We start from the raw sequence: 22,260 nt of genomic DNA, 5'->3' as shown, positions 1-22,260 counted from the left end.
GCCATAGCTGGAAACAGAAATCAGCCTCCAGCGCGCCAATTAACTGACGTGCATCAAGAGCGTCGCGAGCTTTGTGACCACCCGGTGTCAAGCGTCGTGTTGAAAGCGTCACAAGCGTCAGCTTCGAGGCGTCCCAAGCGTCGACGAGGCCCGCGACGCGTCCGGTGTGAATGCACCATAAGTTATGTGACTGTATGCTAACTATTAGCATTTCCAGTCTATTTTCCATAGATGTTAGCATTAAGCTAGTGGAGTTTTTTTTCCATAATATATGCTTATTTACTGTCTCCTAAGGCGTCATATCCGTACAGAAAGCATCATTCACCCTTTACATGATGGCACAGGGGTTGAAAAACACTGCCCTAATCCTCCAGTTCGACCTTGTGTAGTGTTAGCGTTAGCTGCTTGTCCTGCTGAAGCCACTTGGACGTTTGCAGGTCTGAAGAGTTTCTCACTTTCCACAGTGCTGTGAATCCAGTCTGGAGCAGATGAACCTGTCGCCTGCTGCTCAAGCCATAAGGCAGAGGCATGGTGTGCCAACAGGCAAGCCAGGCATTTGCCTGGGGCCCCGACATTTAGGGGGCCCCCGCTAGGTGCAAAATTGTGTGTAAAAAAAACTATTTTTTTCAGTGTGCACGGATGGGGTGGGGGCCCAATGAATTTCTTGCTTGGAGCCCCCATGGATCCTTGCCCCATCACTGCCATGAGGATAAGGATCAGGCTGTTTCTGGGGATGATAAAATATTTCCCAATACACCAGTTGCTTGTAGCAGTGCTGAGACCTGCAATGTTGACTGATCAGAACAAGACCCACCTGCTTGAGCTACTCAGCCAATCACAGCACACTTCCTTTTCCACTATACTTACTTCCTTTTCCACTATACTCACTCACACACACATATATTCTTCTCTTACATACATACATACTTCTCTTACATCCATATATTTTCTTTGTACACACGCATATATGCCTATTTAGGAGAATGTATACATGTGAAAGGAGAATATATGTGCGTGTAAGCGTGAGAATATATGTATGTGAAAGGAGAATATGTGTGTGTGCCAGTAGAATATATGTGTGTATAAGCATGAGAATATATGTATGTGAGAGGGCCAGAATGAATTATGTCTTGTACGGCCCCTCATATAAAACAAAATGTTTCTTTTAGGCTGTGTCAGGTACTCGTTTGCATTTGAGGCAGGCAGAGAAACCAACATGGACACACGATGATGGAAACAGTCTGAAGCACGTGTGCGTGTGCGTGCCTGCGTGCACACACACACACACGTGCACACGCACGAGCACGCACACACCTGTTCAGCAGCCAGATATAGCTCACGAGACAGATACAGTGTAAACTCATCCTCAAGAAGAAAAGAATGATTCTGTAAACAAATGTCACATGCTGAATTATGATATATTCCTTTGACGAAAAGGAAAACATCTATTTTCAGCAGCTACGTTCATGCATATACACACACACTCCGTCTCTTATTCTCTGTGTGCATTTGTCTTTCCCACTCTACCCCCACCATACCCTCACCTTCTTTTTTTTTCCCCTTTCTTTTTGGACGATGATATGGGGGACCCAGATGTTGCATTTCACTGGCCAATGGTGAGGAGAGAGGGGCTGGATTGGTGTGTACTCCTGATGCCCCTTCTCTTAAAAGCGCCTGAACTCCTGTCTCCAACTCAGCAACTCAACTCACATGAGAGGGAGAAGCACGAGAGACTCCTCTCGACAGGCGGCATCACTCACACCTGGAGAGCAGCGGCAGCTACGATCAGCTGTCAGAGAGCTGAAGAAACAGCTGTTTGCTCTTTCTGAAGTGTGTTTCAATGCTGTAGGAGATCAGAAAACAACACTACAAGCCACCTGAAAAGCATCAACGCAATGTTGGAATTAAATAAGGTGGCCCTCCTGCTGTCTTTCCTGGCCTTGGTGGTTCTGGGCCAAGGTAAGTGGAAACTCATGATTTGAATATCATCTCTGTATTTATTTTTTTCTTTTTCTTTTTTAAGAATTGAAACCAAAAACCAAAACCGAAACAATGCAGTCACAGAAAAATGCTTTGAATATGAAGTTGTTGACAAGATGAAAGCTGAAAAATAGCCAATTACAAGTTGAATCTTGTATTGATTATGATTTTTTCCCCCAAAAAAATCTGTTTCTGATTTTTTTTTAGATTAGTCTAAAGCAGAGGGCCAGCCAGTCGGACTACTCACACATGTGCAATGCAACTGACAGTCAGAGTTTTCTGAGTTGACGCTATTTCCCTAAGGATGTCAGAACAGGGTTTCTGGATGACTTTAGACAAATGTCAGGAGGTGAGCTCACTGATAAGACTAAACTTGCATAGTTTGATTGTGTGTTTCCACTCCAGTTACTCATGTTGTCAGAGTATACAGGAGATCTGTTCGGATGTTTGGATACGGCCTACCTTTCAATGACCTAACCGACTCCCGAGAGCCCGAGTCCGTCGACTCCGGGTTGAAGAATTAGAGGGAAAGTGAAGTGAGTGTTGACGTGATGGAGACCGAGTCACGTGTAAGAGTTAGTCTAATCTGCACTGCCTAAATATCCACGTGGATTATCAACAGCACATGGAGATTAAGGTTTGAGGGAGGTGGTCTGGTAAACTCTCTGGAGTGCAGTTTGCCGCAAGAAAGTTCTGCTGCAAACAAAGTGCTGCTCGTGACAAATGGGCTTCGTAAAAATCTATTTGTTTCCATTACTACTCGCAGCAGTTTAGTAGTTGCCATCATCAAGTGAGGGCCTCCCTCATGAAAACAGTAGTCCAGTAGCTTTTTTTGATTTGACTCATTGCCAAGAATAATCTACATTTTTCAACACAAGTTTCCCATTGCAACATGACATTGCTCTTGTTTTTTTTTTTTTTTTCAATATGCAGACATCATCACACCATGAAGAGGGTTTCCATGCGAGATTCATTCTTATCACACTTGGCAAGCTTGCCACTTTCTCCAAATGACACCGTTTGCAGCACTCTTTAAAAACTTTTTCTTTCCACATTAAATCATTTTCGTATGGGAGTGTTTTAAGTTTTGAAGTTGGCAATTCACAAAAGAAAATGATTGTTTAAAAAAAAAAATCTTAATAGAATCAATATGCGTTGTAAAAGTCTTGTAGCAGGTTCGTGTCATTTATTGATGGGTCTATTACAAGCTTTAAGGACAATGAAACAATACATATAAATGGTGGTTCGTATTGACTGTGACGGAAGAGAACACTCCGACCTTAAAATGGACAGTAAAATTTTTACGTTTCATGGCACGCTCTTTTAGCAGGACATCCACATCTTGCAGTAAGGTGGTGTGTTTTGTCCTGAGTTCACCTTCAAACCCAGTGCCAACCATTCCTGGAGACGCAAAGCCGGTCACCTTGGCGCCGGGGTGCAAAAATCACAAACCCAGTCGCCCACCTTTCCAGCAGCTCGGTGTGTGTGCACCTAAATGAGAAAGTGGAATATAGGAATGAAGAGCACAGGTGAAATGACTTTACCATCCTCTTTTGTTCCACCTGTCAATCCAGCCAGTGTGTCACTCTTTCCTTCTCCCTCTTTGTAGTGACCACTCAAACCCCCCTCACTCCCTGCTACCAGATGGATGACTATATATCTCCATCTGCCTGCACTCTTCATCTGTTCTCCTTTTTGTTTCTGATCTATCTGTTCCAGGTATTTCTTCACAAATACTTGACGCACATTTCTCTCTTCTGTCTTTCCTTCAGTCATCAAACTCTCTCTTTAGTCAGTCTCCATCTATTTCTGTCTGCCTCACTTCATCAAGCGTCCCTCGCTTTGTTTTCTGTCACTCTCTCCATGCTCCATTAAAACGCAAAGATTTATGAGCTCCTCTCCGGTTTAGAGGTGGAACCTGTTGCTGGATGCCCACTGAAATGCAAAAGCAGCTCAGTGGCATTATCACCTTGTAGCATAAATCCTCTCCTCTCACTCTTCTCCTGATCTTGAGAAATAGTTGCTGGTTGTGAGCAGCCGGAGGGTTGCAGTGAGTCAGACACAGGGGTTAATTCTCCAGATGCTGACCAATGTCTGCTCCAAACCCGGAGCTGTCTGGCCAGCTGACTTTAATGACCGAGACTGGGATTACATCGGATCAAAGAAGAAAGCGTAAAGTCCCATTAATGACAGCCTCCAACCTCCACATTTTTCTTTTTCTGTTCTGCTCTCTGTGTATTTATGTGTATACAGCTGTGTGGATATGCCAAGAAATTATTTACTGAAGGACTAATAAGCTGCTTTCAGTTTGGTTATTTCCAGCTCCTGGCTCTGTACCTGTGTGCAGGTGCAAAGGTTCAAATGAGGACTTCCACATATTTGTAATGAAATACCAAACGGCCCAACTGTTTTTAATAGTACATGGGGGCAATGCTGTATTACACAAATACTTTATTTTAAGCACACAAATCCTTTGTTATAGTTTTGTAAATCCCTAAATCATGTGGTTGATTTGCGACATTAGTTAACATCAGGAAAAAAATTGCCAGTTTTAAAGAGATGCAGATGTCATGAAGTTCACACAAATTCTTGAAAAGAAGCACGCAGGGGTATTAGACAGATATAGATGTGAAGAGACAGAGCAGATCGTGCACACACACACACACACACACACACACACACACACACACACACACACACACACACACACACACACACACACACACACACACACACACACACACACACACACACCTTAACTAAGGAGTGAGCCAAACATAAACAGCTTCCACATGACAAGGCAAACAGATAAACACATAAGGAATACCATTGAGATGAAGACAGACCATCTCACATCACTCACCTTTCACATGAAATATCTTCACCTTTAGCTAAATTCAAGCTAATTTCAGAGGGATGTTAAGATATACATTCCTGATGTTTCTCTTTGGTCCAGGGCTTCAGCAAATGCAATAAAACCTCAACCTCTTACGGAGCTTTTGCTTTGTCCAATACGTTATGCAACACATCGTGGAAAAGTTTCTGTTTTCATGGCTTCTCCTGCTTGTAAGGATCTGGAATATCATAAACAGGATCCAGACCTTCTGCTTGAGCCCAGTCGATTTGCCAATATATATCTGGCAGAACAATACCTCCCTAGTACAGTCGAAAATGGTCAAGGTGCAACTTCATGAAACTCTGGAGCCCAGCTTCTTTTATCAGCAGCATTGCTATTAGTTTTTGGCAAAAGGCATAAAAGTACCACATAGCCAGTTTGCCAGTGTTAAAGACTGAGAGTGTTAAGGCGTGGACTCATATATTCGCTTTTGCTGTTGCCGTATAGAGTATGAATGATACTTCTCTGTATTGACCAGTGTTAATGTTTAATGCAATACAGTGTCAATTCTACACTTTAATACTTAAGTTTAATAACACAAAAGTGTGTATATGAGTCCACTCTTTTGCACTCTCAGAGTTAATTTAACACGGGCAAGCTTGCTACAACTCAGGCAGTAAAGGGGATGAGAGAGGCAGCGCTCTAGCAAAGCTACTGGTGTTTATTAATAGAAGAGTTGCCTTGGTGCATCCAGGCTGTGTATATACTCGCTGTATTCCAGCATCAACCACGGTGACGTTTGGATCTAAAAGCCTGTTCTCTAAAATAACCCTTGTCGTCATCACAACAGATTCATGACAGAAAGAGACAACAATGGACGCGCCTTGGGACAAGAAATAATCTTGTTTATTTCTCATATTGCTTGGATTTCAGGAACTATTTGGCTATAAATGGAACTCTCTGCAGGTCTGCTTTATTACATTGGTGTCCCTTCAAGTTATTTGGTTACCTTTTCTATTATTTATGAGGGTCAGAGTGAGGTGAAGTGAGGATATATAGACCTCCAGAGGGCTTCGTCACATTAATGTAAACATATGTCATTGAGAAATGACTTATGCTGTTGTTTTTAGGATAGCCTGCCATCACTTTAACCAAAACCAAGTTTTTTCCTAAAGCTACGAAAGTAATGCAAACCCAAACAACTGTAAAGCATTGCAATACATCCCATAAAATAAATTTACTTGTCAATAGGGATTTGAAATCTCTCTGAGAAGCAGAACAAAAATTCTTTTTTTTTTTCCACAGAGCTTAGGAAACCAAAAACAAAACAATTGACAATGTAAGAGTGCTATATCAGCTGTGAGAAGTGAAAACTGTAAAAAGGTTTTCACGCATATATGCCCAGCTCCTCAAAGACCATATGAACAAAGTTGACCAGGATTTCTTCATGAGTTCTCACCTTGTTCCTTTTGGCTTAAGGAAGTGTGTTACATATTTTTTCATGAGGCAGATTCACCTAAATACCAGCTGCATAAAGCCATGTTCCAATAAAATCCCCCAGCTTTTAAAATTCATAGTGTTAACATGCTCCTCAACTGTGCAGCGACCTCCTTGAGTATGTAAGAGAGTCTGTAGTTTATGCCTGTCATAACTGAGGTCAATACCCCAATGTTTGCAGTCTGCTAGGGTTAATCTGTGCTTCCTATGCTAACTTTCTGAAAAGAGAAAAACACATTAGCCACCCTGTAAAACTAAAAGAGCTGTTTGCTATTTCACTTTCATTATCCAACATCTTGAATTAATAAAGGTCCAAGCGTTCTGAGGTGAATTCCTTTTGTTTTAGTGTGAAAAGAGAAAAAGTGTTATGCAACAATATCCAAAGTACTGGTTTAAAGTTTCCTGGAAGCAAAGACTTTGGAAAGTGTAATTACTATTTAGCGACAAGTCTAAATCAGTGTTAATGATGCAAAACAAAAGGTCTGTTTATGTCCTCTTATCTGAAGGCTTAAAATGGTATTTATGGACTTTGCACTCTGTAGGCATACACTGTAATTGGGTATTGGGTGTATTGTTAAGAGAGCTGCAGTAGCAGAAAAGAAAAATGTGTTTAAACAGCTTTTAAATTTTCAGTGGGGCAGGCGAGAGGAGAATGTGAATCAGATTTGATTTACTCAACAAAATCTTAAGGCAGAGAAACATCTGCTTAGCAGATAAGTGTGAAAACATTTGCTTCTGTTCATCAAGTGAGTCATGCAGAGCAAGCCCATATAGACGCTTATCAATAGTTTTTAAAGCCTGAGGAATAAAGAAAACAACAACCACGAGGGTCTGCAGACTCTCTGTGTTAAACCAAAACTCATGTAATACTTTTTTTGACAGTAGAGCTTTGTTTGGCTGAGCTACTATCCCTCTTGTGCAAAGTCTATCAAAAGACATTAAGGCCTGAAAAGAAATGTGTTGGCATGACTAGAAAGACTTGAAATGAGCTGTAAAACCAGCGAGAGCTGGGATCAATGTTGGTCTTTGCGCCGGGAGTCTTCGGTCGTAAACTCAGAAGTGTCTCGGCAACTGCTTGTGGATACTGCATGCCCGCCCGCCCGCCCGCACACAGAGACGTTACATATGCTACATTTCGTTTTTGTCACTGACCATGACATTTATTTTTTTCTGTACTGCACGAGTGAAACCCAGAAGTCAATCAAACAAGTGATGGTGCTGAAATCGTAAACATTGGTCCTGCTGGATCATGAATCAGTAAGGAAGCAGAGGGGGGAACGTCCTGGTGCCTGTTGATTAAATCACATAGCCTAATGTGTCTGAGCCAAATGCTGGGTCAAAATGTATCTTTTTAGTAAGGCAACATTGGCCCAGCATGACACACACTCACTACTGTGATCTGGATGACAAATTATTATGGTGTACAAGTGATTTAGTGCTGTAAGCATGTGGTGTGTGCACAAGACGCGCATGTTATTGTCATATGATAAATAAATATATGTCATATAGATACATCTGTGTGTGTGTGTGTGTGTGAGAGAGAGAGAGGGAGAGAAAGAGAGAGATGATGGTGCAAGGTAAAGAGGTAAAGCAAAGTTCTCTGGCCTGGCTGCTGTTTCACAGATGACTCTAGAAGCACTGATTTGACTCAGCTGGAGCTTGATTAGAATCCTCAACAGCGGCTGTTTGTTGATGGATTAAGAAGAGAAGGGAGGACAGAGAAGGAAAAAGTAGAGCAGGGGAATTGAAAATATGCATGATAGACAAGCACGGGGGAGATGAAAGATGGAGAGACAGTGTTTGAGGGAAGAGGTCGCAGGCCACTGAGTCAGAAGAGCAGCAATTAGGGTGAAGTAGACCGAAATGCAGGAGAGGGGAAATCAACTGTGATAGACTCAGATGAAAGCGACATGATTACAGACTAGATAAAGACAAACAAAAGGTTTTCTTACTTGCTAGTTTTTATACATGTCTGGCCAAAGTGGAAAAAAATGAAGACATCAATAAGTAAGCGGTGTGCAATTAGAATAGTTTAACCTTAAAGAAAAAAATGAACACGTCAAGCCTGATTTATTATGTATTAGTGTTTGCACAGGATGTCCAATGCTGTGCATGATTGCAAATATGAATATTCAATACACAAAAAATCTTTACCTTAATAGCTGCATCATTAAGCATGCATTCAAATAATCCAGAATAATGTTACATATGTTTATACATGTGTTATATATACAGTAATATTTATTTTAATTCTACCATCAGGCTTTTCAAAAGCACCAAGACCAAGATTTGATTAAACCTAAAGGAGATTATATAGAGTCAGCGAATTCATTGCTGGTTTTTCTGTGTGTGCAGAGTCTACGAAGACCAGGAGCCAATCAGAAAGAAGCAGGAGGATGCTCGCTGACATACAAACATCAGGTATGGACGGTATCAGGCATGGCCCGGCTAAACTCTCAAACATTACACCTCGCATTCTATGGAAACAGTAATCTCATCAATGTCTGTGACTTTGTGAAAGTTTCAGTGAGGCAAAAACAATACTTTTTTTTTAACTCAGACTTTAAGAATTGAGTTCATCAACACAATTTAAAAAGACTTTGCTGATGGATTATTTCACAGTGTCTGCTAATATCGGCTTAGAATCAAAGCACAATGGTCCCATTGTTTTTAGGATTATCTCCAAATAGAGAATTTATTTTGTAGACATGCATAGTTACCACAACAATGCAAAATGTGGCATCAGACAAAAAAAAAAAAAAAAATGAAAAATAGCAATTAATAGAGAAAATTAGGAGTGAGAGACATGCTAAACAGACAGAAGGTTTCATCCCCAAAAAGATTGTACAAATGACTTCAAAAAAACGTCCTTTGTTCAGTTTGTTTTCAGACATAGTTACTTCTCCCCTGTACTCAGAGAGATTACAGCTTTTGGGGAGCCAATGTATTCCTCGGTGCATAAAAACCTTCTCTTGGTATATGGGTGTGAATTAAATGTATTTTATGTTTCAAATTTTTCATTATTACTCAGGTTTCAGAACATGCCACAGTCCCCCCCCTCCCAAAAAAACACAAAAAACAAAAAAACAAAAACAAACAAGCAAACAAACAAAAACAAAACAAATAAAAGAAAAACAAAATGAGACAATATGTCTCATCTGTGGAGCCAGACGGTGGAAAAAAACCTGAACAATGCAGAGCTCTCAGGGGCCTATGAAGTCAGTTTTAAATGGCTGCTGCAGACCTTCACTTGAAGATCGTAACACACCCCTGCTGTTTTTCTCTTTGCTTTTTCTTGGTTTTGAACTACCCTCTGTGTAACTGCAACATCAGCCCCTCCAACCTTCCTCAGGATTTCTGGATCCTCGACTGCATTGTTGTGTTTCCCTCTCACTTTTCTTTTCCATCTTAAATCTCCGTTTTCTCCATTTGTCTCCGTGGCTCGCCTCCACATGCATCATCCAGGCGTGACTGAGTGGACGTCTTGGTTCAACATCGACCATCCTGGGGGAAATGGAGACTACGAGCGGCTGGAGGCCATTCGTTTCTACTACAGGGAGAGAATATGTGCTCGGCCCACTGCCATGGAGGCTCGTACCACAGACTGGGTGGCAGCGGCAGACACTGGGGAAGTGGTCCACTCCAGCCTGGAGAAAGGCTTCTGGTGCATCAACAAGGAACAGCCACATGGCCGCGTCTGTTCCAACTATCACGTTCGCTTTCAGTGTCCCCCAGGTAGTCCTAATGACGGCAGGTCAGGGCTGTACAAGCTGTCTCTTTACAGATTTGAGCTTTCAGTCAAACACATTCATATGCATGTGAGCACTGCTCACAGTAAGGCCTTTTCACAGCGTGATATTTTTCTTTCTATTTATTACAAAACCAACAGTGAAATATAAATGCAACTGTCAAGACAGAGATGTCACCCTCTTCCTTTTGATGTCTGTGTTTAGTGCAAAGCTACTGGACCAACTGGAGTGAGTGGGGTCCCTGCTCCGCAGTGGCCTGTGACGATGTGGGCATCCAGGTCCGACAGAGGAAGTGTGTGAGCGCTCAGCCCATGCCTCTCTTGCTGGTGCCAGCTTGTCAGGGATATCATTCAGAGAGGAGGGAGTGCTCCACACCGCCATGCACAGGTGCTGTCTTCTTCAGAATATAATATAAACAAATGATTGAATAAATAATTTGTACAGACCGAATTTTGTCCCATGACGTCATTGAAGTTTAAAAGACACATTTTACAGGCAGTTCCACAGATATTTCAAATGGAAATACATAATGCAATTATTTGTGACTTAATAAAGAACACATTTTCTGCACACAATAGAAATTTAGAAAAACTGAGGATAATTATGAATATGACGGCAGCAACACACCTTCAGAAACTTGGGAAATGAGCAACATATGATGGAAAAGTAAGCGGTAACTCTTAACAATAGCTGAAGGAGCATTTGCAACCAATTAGATGAATTGGTCAGTAAAACAGTATTTTACAGAGGCAGATTTTGTCAGAAGAAAGAATTGGATGGGGTTAGCCAATCTGTGAAAAATTCTCTAAATATTTTTTTAAAAAAATGGTTCCTTTTTCTAAAATTGTAAAGACTTTGAAGATTCCCCCATCCACCCAATGCAATTTTGGTAGATAATCTAGACAAAACATGGAATTCTTTTCAATTTGATGGACAGGAACTGAGGACGTGTTGAAAAGTTTGACCCCCAATTTACAGCCGTGACCTTAATGCTGTGCAAACTCATGCCTCTGTTGTGAATTCTTATGTGCACAGCGGAGTGGAGCCAGTGGGGCCGCTGGGGCAGCTGTTCAGTGACCTGTGGTGGAGGTCGCAGGGTTCGGAAGAGGACCTGTGTGAAGACATCAGACACAGTGCAGTGTAACGGACGACCTGCTGAAATGCAGAAGTGTGGGAAGAGTCCATGTCCAGGTATGCAGTGGCACACTATCAAAAGCACTCTTTAAAAATCATTATTTTGGTGTGGCTTTCATTCAGCTTTCATATTTTTCAACAGTCAAATGCCAGCTGACGTGCGCCAACGGCCGCCCAAGCGAGGACTGCAGTCTCTGTGTGTGTGATGGCCACGTCCTGCACGGAGACGTGCAAAGTGTGACTGGTGTCCCTGTTGCAGGAGCGTCTGTAGCTTTGGCTAGTCATCCTAAGATCATTCGTGCCCGTACAGATCCTAAAGGTCAGTTCAAGCTCGCTGGAGTCTGCTCCTCTACATCAACCTTGGTCACCATCAGGAAGGAGAAGTTTGTTCCGGTCTCTGTCTCCACCTCCAGCAACACCACCGGACTGTCCTGGTTACAAGCTATTCTTAGATCAGCAGGTGAGTGCAGACATATGAAAACACAGCTCTTAAAAAAAATCAATATCACCCTTAAATTATGTTTTGTTATGACAGAATCCTGATTTTTATGATTTCCTTCTTCCAAAGTCAGTCAATGATCCAAGTCACAGACCTTAAAAAACAGGAAATTGACAACTATACAAGACAAATAGTTGTTACCATTTTAAAAGCTTCTAAATTGCTTGGAAACCACATAAAAACAGATCTGTGCAGCTTTTGAAAGTGTAATTCCCCCAACAATCATTTACTGTAAGCACATAGACCAAAGTGAGAATGAAGTGCAGCGAATGACTGAGCTTTATGAGTTCTCTTTACCCTGAGGAACCATTTACAACAATCAGAGAAAAGTCTCGAGGATTTGCTGCTTTCTGCTTTCCACAGAGAAGCCGTACATTGTGAAGCACCCTGAGGACAAAGTGCGGTATGAGGGAGGACGAGTGCTGTTTTGCTGCAAAGCAACAGGCTCACCAACACCTGACCAGTACCACTGGTGAGTTGAAAACCAGCCAATTATTAATCACAGTCTGAATAATGCTTTTTCATTAAGAAATAGGAACACGTTGAACCAGACTACACACAAACAGAAAGCAGCACTCAGTCCTTCTTTACACATTCATTACCACTTTCACGTTGACGTGCACAATCTAGAAATGCAGCAACCACCTCTGAAAGAAGAACTAGTTCACAGCATCACAAAGAAATAGGTGGAAATATTGCCCTGGGATCTTGATGACTGTAGTGTGGGGAGTAACTCGATATAAGATGACGTTCTACTGTAACACTACTATATATGGCAATAACTTCATAGTTGAGCGATTATGAAGTTAACAACATTTCCAGTTACTGAAGTTTCCCTGAGTTTGTTGCTTTGTAGATAAAAACAGCCAGAGAGCTGCTCTCTCTTTCTGTTCCAGTCCCTGATTTGACATTAACCTGTCTGGGACCCTCAGATGCAGATAAACATTTGCTTACGTTCATATAAAGCTGTCTGCCACTGTCTACATCCGTCCAGAGACAAACACATATGCCAAATTAGTGACTAATCTACTTAATCTGGACAAATGCTTTAGACTATGGATGGAAGTCAGAGTATCGGGAGAAAATCAACACCGGAACAAGAAGACTTAAAGCTGACGGTTGAGACGGGGTTTGCTGGGAGGAGACAGTCCTTTTTTTTTTTTTTTTGTTAAAACAAACCACTGACTTTCTATCTGTTTCTAAAATGTTTTTTTAAGGTACCACAATGGGACTCTTCTGGACAGCAAAGTGTACAAGTATGAAGAAGATCTCATCCTGCGTGATCTGAAACCAGAGCAGTCTGGACAATATTACTGCAAAACAAGCAGCGCTGTGGGCAGCATCAAGTCATCTCCAGCTCTCCTTACTGTGATCGGTATGTGCTGTATAAGGTCTCACACAGTAAAATTGTTGTAAAATGTAAGTAAGAAAAAGTTATGATGATGACAGCAAACAGCACCAAAGGATTATAGCTCACGGTGGCGGATATCCCAGTAAGTCTGACAGTGATGTATTTAGTCAGCCTTCCATGGGATCAAGTATAACCACAGACAAAAAGCTAACAACTGCAATTCATATTATTATATAAAAAGCAAATGCCTCAAAGATGAAATACACACTTTAATAGGAATGTCAGTGCTGAGCTCTAACCAAGTGATTCATGAAACACAGTCATGCATTTAGACGAATAAAACAAAACCACAGTGTCCTACAACAAAATGAACGGGAAAAGTCACCTAATCAACCACAGAATATGGTACAAGAAAATTTATCTCTTACACATGCCCAGACGCCCACCCACAAGCACACATGCATGCACAGACACAGAAAAAAAAATGGCTGTGCTGTTACAATCTGGCTGGACCCCAGAGGAATGTGCTTTAATTCAGTTTTCAGTTTACATTGATTGAAATTACAGCTTTCTAAACAGAGATTCTTTATTGTGTGGGATGGCTCTGGACACTGCAAAAACCCAGAAGTCATTTCTCCAGAACACCCACTGTCGAGATGAAACCCAAAATTGTCAATAAATCTTGTTTATTTTTCTGGTGGTGTCAGACTAGGATGTGTTTTCACTTCTGTGTGGGAGAGCTTTGCATTGCTTGCTAGTTAGGAAACAGATGAACAGACAGAGCTTCCATGGAACAGTGCTAAAGCAGTTCTTGGCCACAGAGAAATCTTATCTCTTTAAAACCACTTTAATCCTTCACCTCTGTGACTTTTTTTTTTTTTTGCAGACTTTTATTTGATCCAAAAATGTCAAGTACACTGAACAATTTTGCAGAACTTATGTTGTTTATCATCACAGAAAATTTATATTCTATTGCAAAGGCCATGGGCAATATGGCAGTGATGCACAAATCACAGGCCTCCATGTGTCTGCAATTACAGAATTACTGGGAAGATGGGGAGCTTAATAAGGGTACTTGACTACGAGCTTCACATGTGATATCATGCACATTAATTACCCTGCCAGTGTCTGGGTGAACAATCAGTCCTTCTTTTCAGCTCCTAGTTGGAAGGTTGGTAAATAAATGTTCTCTTCAACATCATGTCCAATTACCATTACACGGTCCAACTTGGCAAATATAGGCACCTTCAAGCCGTGTGTGTGTGAGTGTACCTGTATTCACATGTGAGATAAGAAATATATAAGAAATATATAATATTTTTACCTCAACTTTTGACCCATGGTCAACACAATAAAAAAAAGCAATATTCCAATTTTCTTTTCTGAGAAATTATCATTTTATAAGATCGTAGATCTCATATTTAGCTGCTCATCTTGGAGAAGTTGGAACTGAACAGCACATGTAGCTCTGTAACCATAACTAAATTATCGCATGTCAAACTAAAGTCATTGCTGTTACACTTTACATTTTTTGGAACAAAAATAAATCATTATTTAATGTTTTGTGTAAATCTAATGACAATTCCTGTCAATACAACTTTCACTTGTCTACATACAATTTCACATCTGCCTTGTCAGCAGAGGTTTAATTCAATTTTTTGTCCAATTCCCAGCAAAAGGAACACCGGCCTGCAACTCCACACCTGAGGCATACCCCGTTAGACTCCCAGTGGACTGCATTCAACCCGGGACCAACTCAAAGTATTATGACGCTGGACGCTGTCCCCACAACAAATGCGCTGGTTCCCTTGATTTTGATTTGCGCTGCAGAGATGGAGCTGGTTTCTGCTGTGGAGTCCAGCACATGGAAAGTCGTGTCATTGACTGTGGTCGCTATAGTCTTCCCATCAAAGCCGTGACTCAGTGCAGCTGTCAGAAATGTGTGCAGCCCACTGTGCTGGTTCGTGGTAGAGTAGTGACAGCTGACAACAATGAGCCTCTACGATTTGGACACATCTACATTGGTAAAGAGAGAGTGGGTACCACAGGATACCAAGGAGGGTTTACATTACAGATTAGTCCTGATACACAGAGGCTGGTTGTTAATTTTGTTGACCCCTCTCAGAGATTTCTTGACACTCCAAAAGTTTTCCTCCTTGACAAAAAAGGTGGTTCCATCTACCATGATGTAAAAGTGATGAGAAAGCAAACGCCAATTGATATTGAGGCAGGAGAGACCAATTCTATTGATCTTGGAGAAATCGAGGGGGAAGACCCCATCGGCCAGCTGGTCATCCCCGCTAACTCATTCCATAAGGACAATGGCGAAATTTACGAAGGAACGGTGAAAGCCAGCGTCACATTTATTGACCCAAGAAACATCACTACAGCAGCAGCAACTCCTGGTGACCTCAACTTCGTGGATGATGAGGGAGACATGTTACCGCTGAGGACCTATGGCATGTTTTCTGTGGACTTCAGAGATGACACCAACCGGGAGGTGCTTGGAGCCGGAGCAGTGCAAGTGCTTCTTGACACACAGCATGTAAAAATGGAAGAACACATTCCTAAAATGAAACTGTGGTCTTTGAACCTCGACACAGGAGTCTGGGAGGAAGAAAGTGACTTCAGTTACAGTACAACAACTACTAGTGGTCATGGTCGAAGCAAACGCGAGGAGCGCACGTTCCTCATCGGAAACATGGAGATCAGAGAACGCCGCCTCTTCAATTTAGATGTGCCTGAAAACAGACGCTGCTACGTCAAAGTTCGCGCCTACATGAGCGACAAGTTCCTTTCTACTGAACAGCTGGAGGGTGTGGTGATCAGCTTGATAAACTTGGAGCCCAAACCTGGTTATTCCGCTAATCCCAGAGCATGGGGCCGTTTCGACAGCGTAATAACTGGGAACAACGGGGCCTGCTTGCCAGCTTTCTGTGACCCCCTGAGGCCTGATGCATACACAGCTTATGTCACTGCTATGATGGGTGGAGAAGAGCTGGAGGCGGCTCCTTCCGCTCCAAAGATGAATCCAAACATTATTGGAGTGTCTCAGCCCTACCTCGACAAAATTAATTACCAGCGAACAGACCATGAGGATCCAGCCCTGAAGAAAACAGCTTTCAAAATCAACTTGCCCAAGCCAAACCAAAACAATTTTGATGAGACAAATGGACCTATTTATCCTTACCAGAATTTATTAGGTTGTGAAAATGCCCCATTCGATGCAAATCATTTCAGATTTTTTAGAGTGGAGAAGGACAAGTATGAATACAATGTGGTTCCCTTTGAGGAGAATGATTTGACAACCTGGACAGGAGACTACTTATCCTGGTGGCCTAACCCTCAAGAGTTCAGGGCATGTTTCATCAAGGTCAGGATCCAAGGGCAGAAGGAAGTTATGATCCGGTCAAGGAACCTTGGAGGAACTCACAGAGAAACAAAGGGCAAACTTTATGGCATTAGAGACATTCGCAGCACCCGGGACATGCGGGAAGCAAACACTTCAGCTGCCTGCCTGGAGTTCAAATGTAGTGGCATGCTGTTCGATCAAGCTGATGTGGATAGATCCCTCATATCTATTCTTCCCCAAGGGAACTGCCGTCGACTCACCACTAACGGCCTCCTACAAGAGTATCTCATTAAACATCCACCTGTGGCTCAAAACAACGAGTCCCATGCGTTCACCATGCTGGCACCTGTTGATCCTTTGGGACACAATTATGGCATCTACACAGTCACAGATCAGAATCCCAAAGTTGCCAAAGAGATTGCAATTGGACGCTGCTTTGACGGCACCTCAGATGGTTTCTCCAGAGAGATGAAATCAGACTCTGGAATAGCACTGACTTTTAGCTGTCCAGAGAGGAAAATTAACCGGGAAAGTCTTTTCCAGCGTCTGCAGACCAACCCAGGTCAGACATTGTCTCAAATGGCAAGGGACATGAGAGAATTAGAGGGTCTGCAGGTGCAGAGATCGTCCACCCAGGTGGTGGCTTTTCCCTCTGAGCAGCGGGGCAGGACCCAGGGTCGGAGAGTTAGCTCTTCAACCAGGAGAAGAGCGTCCATGCGCACACAGCAACGTCAATAAGAGCATTCAAAAAAGTATGTCTGGATACATCCATTTGATCCATCACTGTAACATGGACTGTAATCTAAAAATGATTTATATGTTGTTTCCTATTTTTTCTTTCTAGGTCTTCAGCTGATGCTGATATGATGACATGAAGTCCAGACGCTAAAGGTTGCCTGTCCATCTTGACTATGAAAAAAAAAATCACAAACTGAGACAGACAATCATCAAGAACGATTGACAGTATTCAATAGTCTGATACTTACTTGAAGGCTTTGGCAAAAGTTTAATTCTTCCCTACCTGAAGGACTGGAATCATCAATCTATAAATCTGTGACTGGTGACTATTCATTTGATGTTGTTGTAATTTGATGGTTGAGATTTTAATTGATGGGTCTAATCATTGGCTTTTTGTTTTCCCCGTGATGGATGGTTTTGCCGACATTGTTTGATGCTTCAGTAGAAATAAAACCCTTCAGAATTCTGAATTCCATAGAAACACTTCATAATTTGGCCACTGTCTTCCTCTGGATGCTTGCCCTTTGTCAAGAACAGGGAAAAAAAGAAAAAAAATAGTAAAAGGAAAGAATATGAGACCCTTGTTGCCTGCAGCAGGTACTGAGCCCTTTTCCTAGTAACTGGTAAATGTTCCCTACCAAGAATTGATGGTGAAAAAGATGCAGTTGGTTAACACATGCCATCCAGAGAACAGGATGTTTTCATTCAAGCTTCTTAATGTTTTATCACTGGTGTGCTCCTCTGCCATCTGTGGTTCCACTAAACACTCTTCTACACCTACTTAAAGACCACAGTTGTTGTCAAGACAAGAATAAATCTTACCAGTAGTGGGCAGTCAATGAAGATACAACAAGGTACAATAAAGAAGACTGATAACAATGTATGAGCGTTCCAAATTAACACGTCATCCAGGAAAATGTCACTTAAAACAATGTGCTCCTCTATATTTCATTGTTCCAACAAGAAGCTCATTCAGGGTCTAAATGAACTTTGTTTTTGTTGTTAGTGATGTCTTTGTGAGCTGCCTTTGTATGTTGAAGTGCAATAACTATAATTAAACTTGACAATGAGTACAATTCAGTATGTTCTTAACTGCAATTGTAGGCATGAAAATGCTGATGCTGACTTCTGCATCACGTGTAGCAGGTAGTGCAACAAAAGTGTTTGAGATATTTCACAGGACTCCTTTTGTGTGAATTTCAGCCAATATTTCTGCTATGTAATCATTTAACATTTTGATACCGCTGCATGGCTCTGATGATTTTAGAGTTTTGACATCATGAGTAACTTCTCAGTTTAAAAGTGCAATCTTGTTTATATGGTTTTATTACTGTCAGCAAAGCCTTTTTCATCACTGATGCGCACATAACTCCTGGGATTCAGGAAGGACAACATTTCTTCGTTTATTGTCCATATTTTCATAAGAGTGAAGATCAGACTTAATGCAAACTAAAAGTGTTCATGTCCAAGACAGGTGGTGTTACTTTTGATTGGTGTGTTAACTGAAGTCAGGAATGAAGTTGACTCAGCAAAAAAGCTCCAAACTTTTTGCATCCTTATGTTTACACTTGTAAATCTGCAACAGAAGTTACAGACTCAAGAAGAAATTCTTGAAGCTGGACTAATTCAAACCCAAACAAGTGGCACTGTGGTGCTTGGAGAAACCGAAGAGGCTGGCAAGTAAATATAAGACTTCTGCTAATTAGAAAATAAGTTTCAGGTTCTCTTGAGCACTGTAGAAATACTCATTTCCTGATGTTTTTAAACAGCCAAACAAGCAAATTTTTAGAAAATTACAGTAATAATTAACAAATTTTTGGGCCCTAGAGCATTGCAGCCAGATACACTTGCTATCAGAATGATTCCCAGGGCACTGTGAAGTTGACCTATGGGAGTATTTGCATCTTGATTCCTAAATTCTTACTTGAAACGTTCCAAAGAGACATGTTTTGAGAAGTCCTATGCAGCTGACCCCACTTTGGAGTGATCCTTTAAAATAACTGTGAGCAGCAGCACACTTCAGAGAAACACTCAATATTGAAAAATATAGATTGACAGGCAGCAATACCTTCACCATTATCACTGACCTCTTTAATCACAAGCCTCTGGGCTTTCCAAGACCGAACACTTCACATCTCCAGATGAAAACAAACATCTTGCAGCAGCAGATGCAGATGCAGCATCCACCCTGTAAGAAAGGAGCTGATTGAGTCCAGGTGTAGGAAGAGATAAGTCCTGAAAAAATGCAATGATGTGTGTGAGGTCAGCTGAGGAGCCCCAACAGATGTAGAGCAACCGAAGGAAATGTTAGACCAAAGACATCAAGAGACAAAGAAGCAAGATTATCTGGTGATGGATTTAATCATTTTGGGGCTAAAGCTCGGCTAAAGGAAAAAACAAGGGGAAAATATGAGTGCTCTTTGGCCTGGCAGCCCATCACTTATAGGATCTTGAGCTTTCAAAGTGGTTGCACATGGAAGAAGGTTTTCTTCAGAAGGTGCTTTGACAGGACAATTGGCTTATTCATGACGAGGAGTTATCAGGGGAGTCTGAGAGACAAGGTAACAATAACGGTCTGAGTAAACCATTATGTAAAACTTTGCATGGGAAAGTAAGCTAGTCTCTCTTTTTTCTTTGTGGAACTTCAAACAACATTCAAGAGCATCTGCAGCGTTTGGTGTAATGACTTGTGAAAAAGTCTTTCAAGTCAAATAGAGGGAGTTCAAACATGATTCAAGCAGACAAACCACAGTGCTGAGATAGTTTGTGTATTTCATAGGAATTCTAAAATAATTTGAAAACTCAAGCAAATGCTAGGAATCGTTCATTTCCAGTTTTACATATATTTTGTGTTATATTGACATGAGCCAAAAGCAAAATTTGCTTGATAAGAGTTTGATGGTTGGAGCAACTTGCCTTTCATTTTGGGTAATGACACAATTATTTTGGAGTCTTTACTGTCTGTGCAAACGAACACATAGCTCGGTCATTAGTAATGTTGGAGTGTCTGATAGGAAAGTGAATCTGCAAGGCAGACTGTGATTTTTCCACAGAACTTGACCTGACTGCCTTGCTGCCACAGTTATGCTGACTGGCACTATTTGGCCTTGATGCAGAAATGCATGACTCTGAATTCAGCAGAAAGCTGCCAATTGTTTGCTAACCTAAGCATGAACGGATTCATCAATTTTCACGTTTGCAGAATCCAGCTGGTCTCCCTGAGATCGTAATTTATTCCGCAGGTCATTCGTGAACGTTTCCATCACTTTCTACAACATATGGATGAAATTGTCAGCCACATTGGATCAAATGGAGGAAACTTGAGTACAAAAAAAAAGAAAAAATGACTGCAATTAACTCTTAATAATACTAACTATTGCATGGTGATTCCAATAGCTTAGTTTATCCTTCAACTAAGTTTTTATGTGTAAATTGTGTATTGTATTAAATCTGATATAAACGTATGAACAACAAATTGTAAATAAATCATTTTGTGTACATTTTTTGATTGATGAATTTCTATGAATTACACAACATATTCCAAAAGTGTAACAATACATTTTGATTAAATTCATAACCAACATACATGACAGATAATACAAATTATTTATTTGCTTGAAAAACACAAGTTAATAATATTTCTCCTTTACATGAACACAGTGAACAAATTATACAATTTAAAATACATTTACTCCTAACGGGTAAAAAATAATATTTTAATTTATGCCCAACCAACACTTGACTTATAATCAGGCCAGATACATACTTACAGAAATGAAATACAGGACACATTAAGTGACTATATAATAATAATAATAATAATAATAATAATAATAATAATAATAATAATAATAAATATATATATATATATATATATATATATATATATATATATATATATATATATATATATATATATATATATATATATATATATATATAAATAAAAGGGGTCGAGGCATTTCACTCTTACAAAGTGTAAAAATGTCTCCCGCAGAATGTATCCTTTGCTTTTCCCAGTGACAAAAAACAGCTTCATCTCCACTGTGTGTCCCCTTTACACTCTGGGTGATGAGTTATAAAACAACACAGCGAGACCTCTGGTGCCCGTAACAGACGTTTTTAGCCTGTGGAATTATTATTGTAATAAAGTTGCACAACAGGGAGCACAGCAGGGAGGGAAGCAAAAGAGCGCTGAGCGAACTGTCATTGACACCTCCATGAGTGGACTCTGTGTCTGCCAGAAAATGGAGCTGACAGAAAATATAGAAGAATGCCCTCACCGCTGAGGAAGTGCACACTGACACACACACATGGCTAAAAAGTACATTTTTCTTGAGTCACTGGTGCATTTTGGGTCATGAACCTTATGCTGGCACCTCACTGTTTCTCCTAAACCCCACTGCGATGTTACCAGACAAACCTCTGTGCACAAAAATAACATCAGGAATGGGAAGAAAGGCTGATGGAGATGTTTGAGCACTAAAAGTGCCACCAAAATGAAACCGTGACCATTTGTGCTCCGTCTGCTTATTCTCTTAATTGGGCTAAAATCACTGAGAAAGCAAGGGAAAAAAAAGGAACCTTGCAACATGATGTCACTGAAAGAAACCTTTAAATTTAATGAATTTCACAATTCAGCAAGTTTATCTATCAGTTTGAGGATTCAAAGAAACTTTGATGAGGGAGTAGCGAGTATATTCAACTTCAGTTTATTTTGGCAATGGCAGTTAAAAGAACTCTTAAACACTGCTATAACTCAGCTACACACAACATGAGTGTATAATAAAGTTAGACCTACTCTGCTTATTCCAATGTCCCTGTGAATCAAATCAAATCAAATCAAATCAATCTTTATTTGTATAGCACCTTTCATAAAACAAAAACAATGCAAAGTGGTTTACAGTATTTAAAAGGAAGAAAAACATTACAAAATAAACCCACCTTCCCAGCCACAATATATAGATATATAGATATTACACGTGAATGAACACAAACGCACACTCATGGAACTTACATTATGGAGACATGGCAAAGCACTACGGATCAGGGAAAACACCCCCATTGGGGCCGCTCACACTGGGAAGAGTCACAGGCCAAGAACACTGAGGACGCCGGCACCCG

At 40.9% G+C, this 22,260-nt stretch overlaps 1 protein-coding gene across 1 annotated transcript; it reads left to right on the top strand.

Annotated features, from left to right (window-relative positions):
- Window positions 1-1,720: 1,720 nt before the first annotated feature.
- On the top strand, window positions 1,721-20,473 carry cilp2 (cartilage intermediate layer protein 2). The gene is made up of 10 exons (XM_030083637.1): window positions 1,721-1,959; window positions 8,669-8,734; window positions 9,779-10,048; window positions 10,267-10,449; window positions 11,098-11,253; window positions 11,339-11,656; window positions 12,059-12,167; window positions 12,913-13,070; window positions 14,720-17,150; window positions 17,243-20,473. The coding sequence occupies exons 1-9, from the start codon at window positions 1,896-1,898 to the stop codon at window positions 17,134-17,136; spliced, it is 3,741 nt and encodes a 1,246-aa protein (XP_029939497.1). The 5' UTR covers window positions 1,721-1,895; the 3' UTR covers window positions 17,137-17,150; window positions 17,243-20,473.
- The last annotated feature ends 1,787 nt before the right edge of the window (window positions 20,474-22,260 follow it).

This window comes from Salarias fasciatus, chromosome 23, assembly GCF_902148845.1.
Source record: "Salarias fasciatus chromosome 23, fSalaFa1.1, whole genome shotgun sequence".
Lineage (NCBI taxonomy): Eukaryota > Metazoa > Chordata > Actinopteri > Blenniiformes > Blenniidae > Salarias > Salarias fasciatus.
Note: the sequence above shows the minus strand (reverse complement) of the source record. Positions and strands in the feature narration are given on the sequence as shown.

What these genes read in the sequence shown, in the direction of transcription:
- cilp2 (XM_030083637.1), top strand. Translation starts at nt 1,896, where the DNA reads ATGTTGGAATTAAATAAGGTGGCCCTCCTGCTGTCTTTCCTGGCCTTG. An exon ending in TCGCTTTCAGTGTCCCCCAG is followed by an intron (nt 10,049 to 10,266) that starts GTAGTCCTAATG and finishes GTCTGTGTTTAG; the next exon opens with TGCAAAGCTACTGGACCAAC. An exon ending in TGGGAAGAGTCCATGTCCAG is followed by an intron (nt 11,254 to 11,338) that starts GTATGCAGTGGC and finishes ATTTTTCAACAG; the next exon opens with TCAAATGCCAGCTGACGTGC.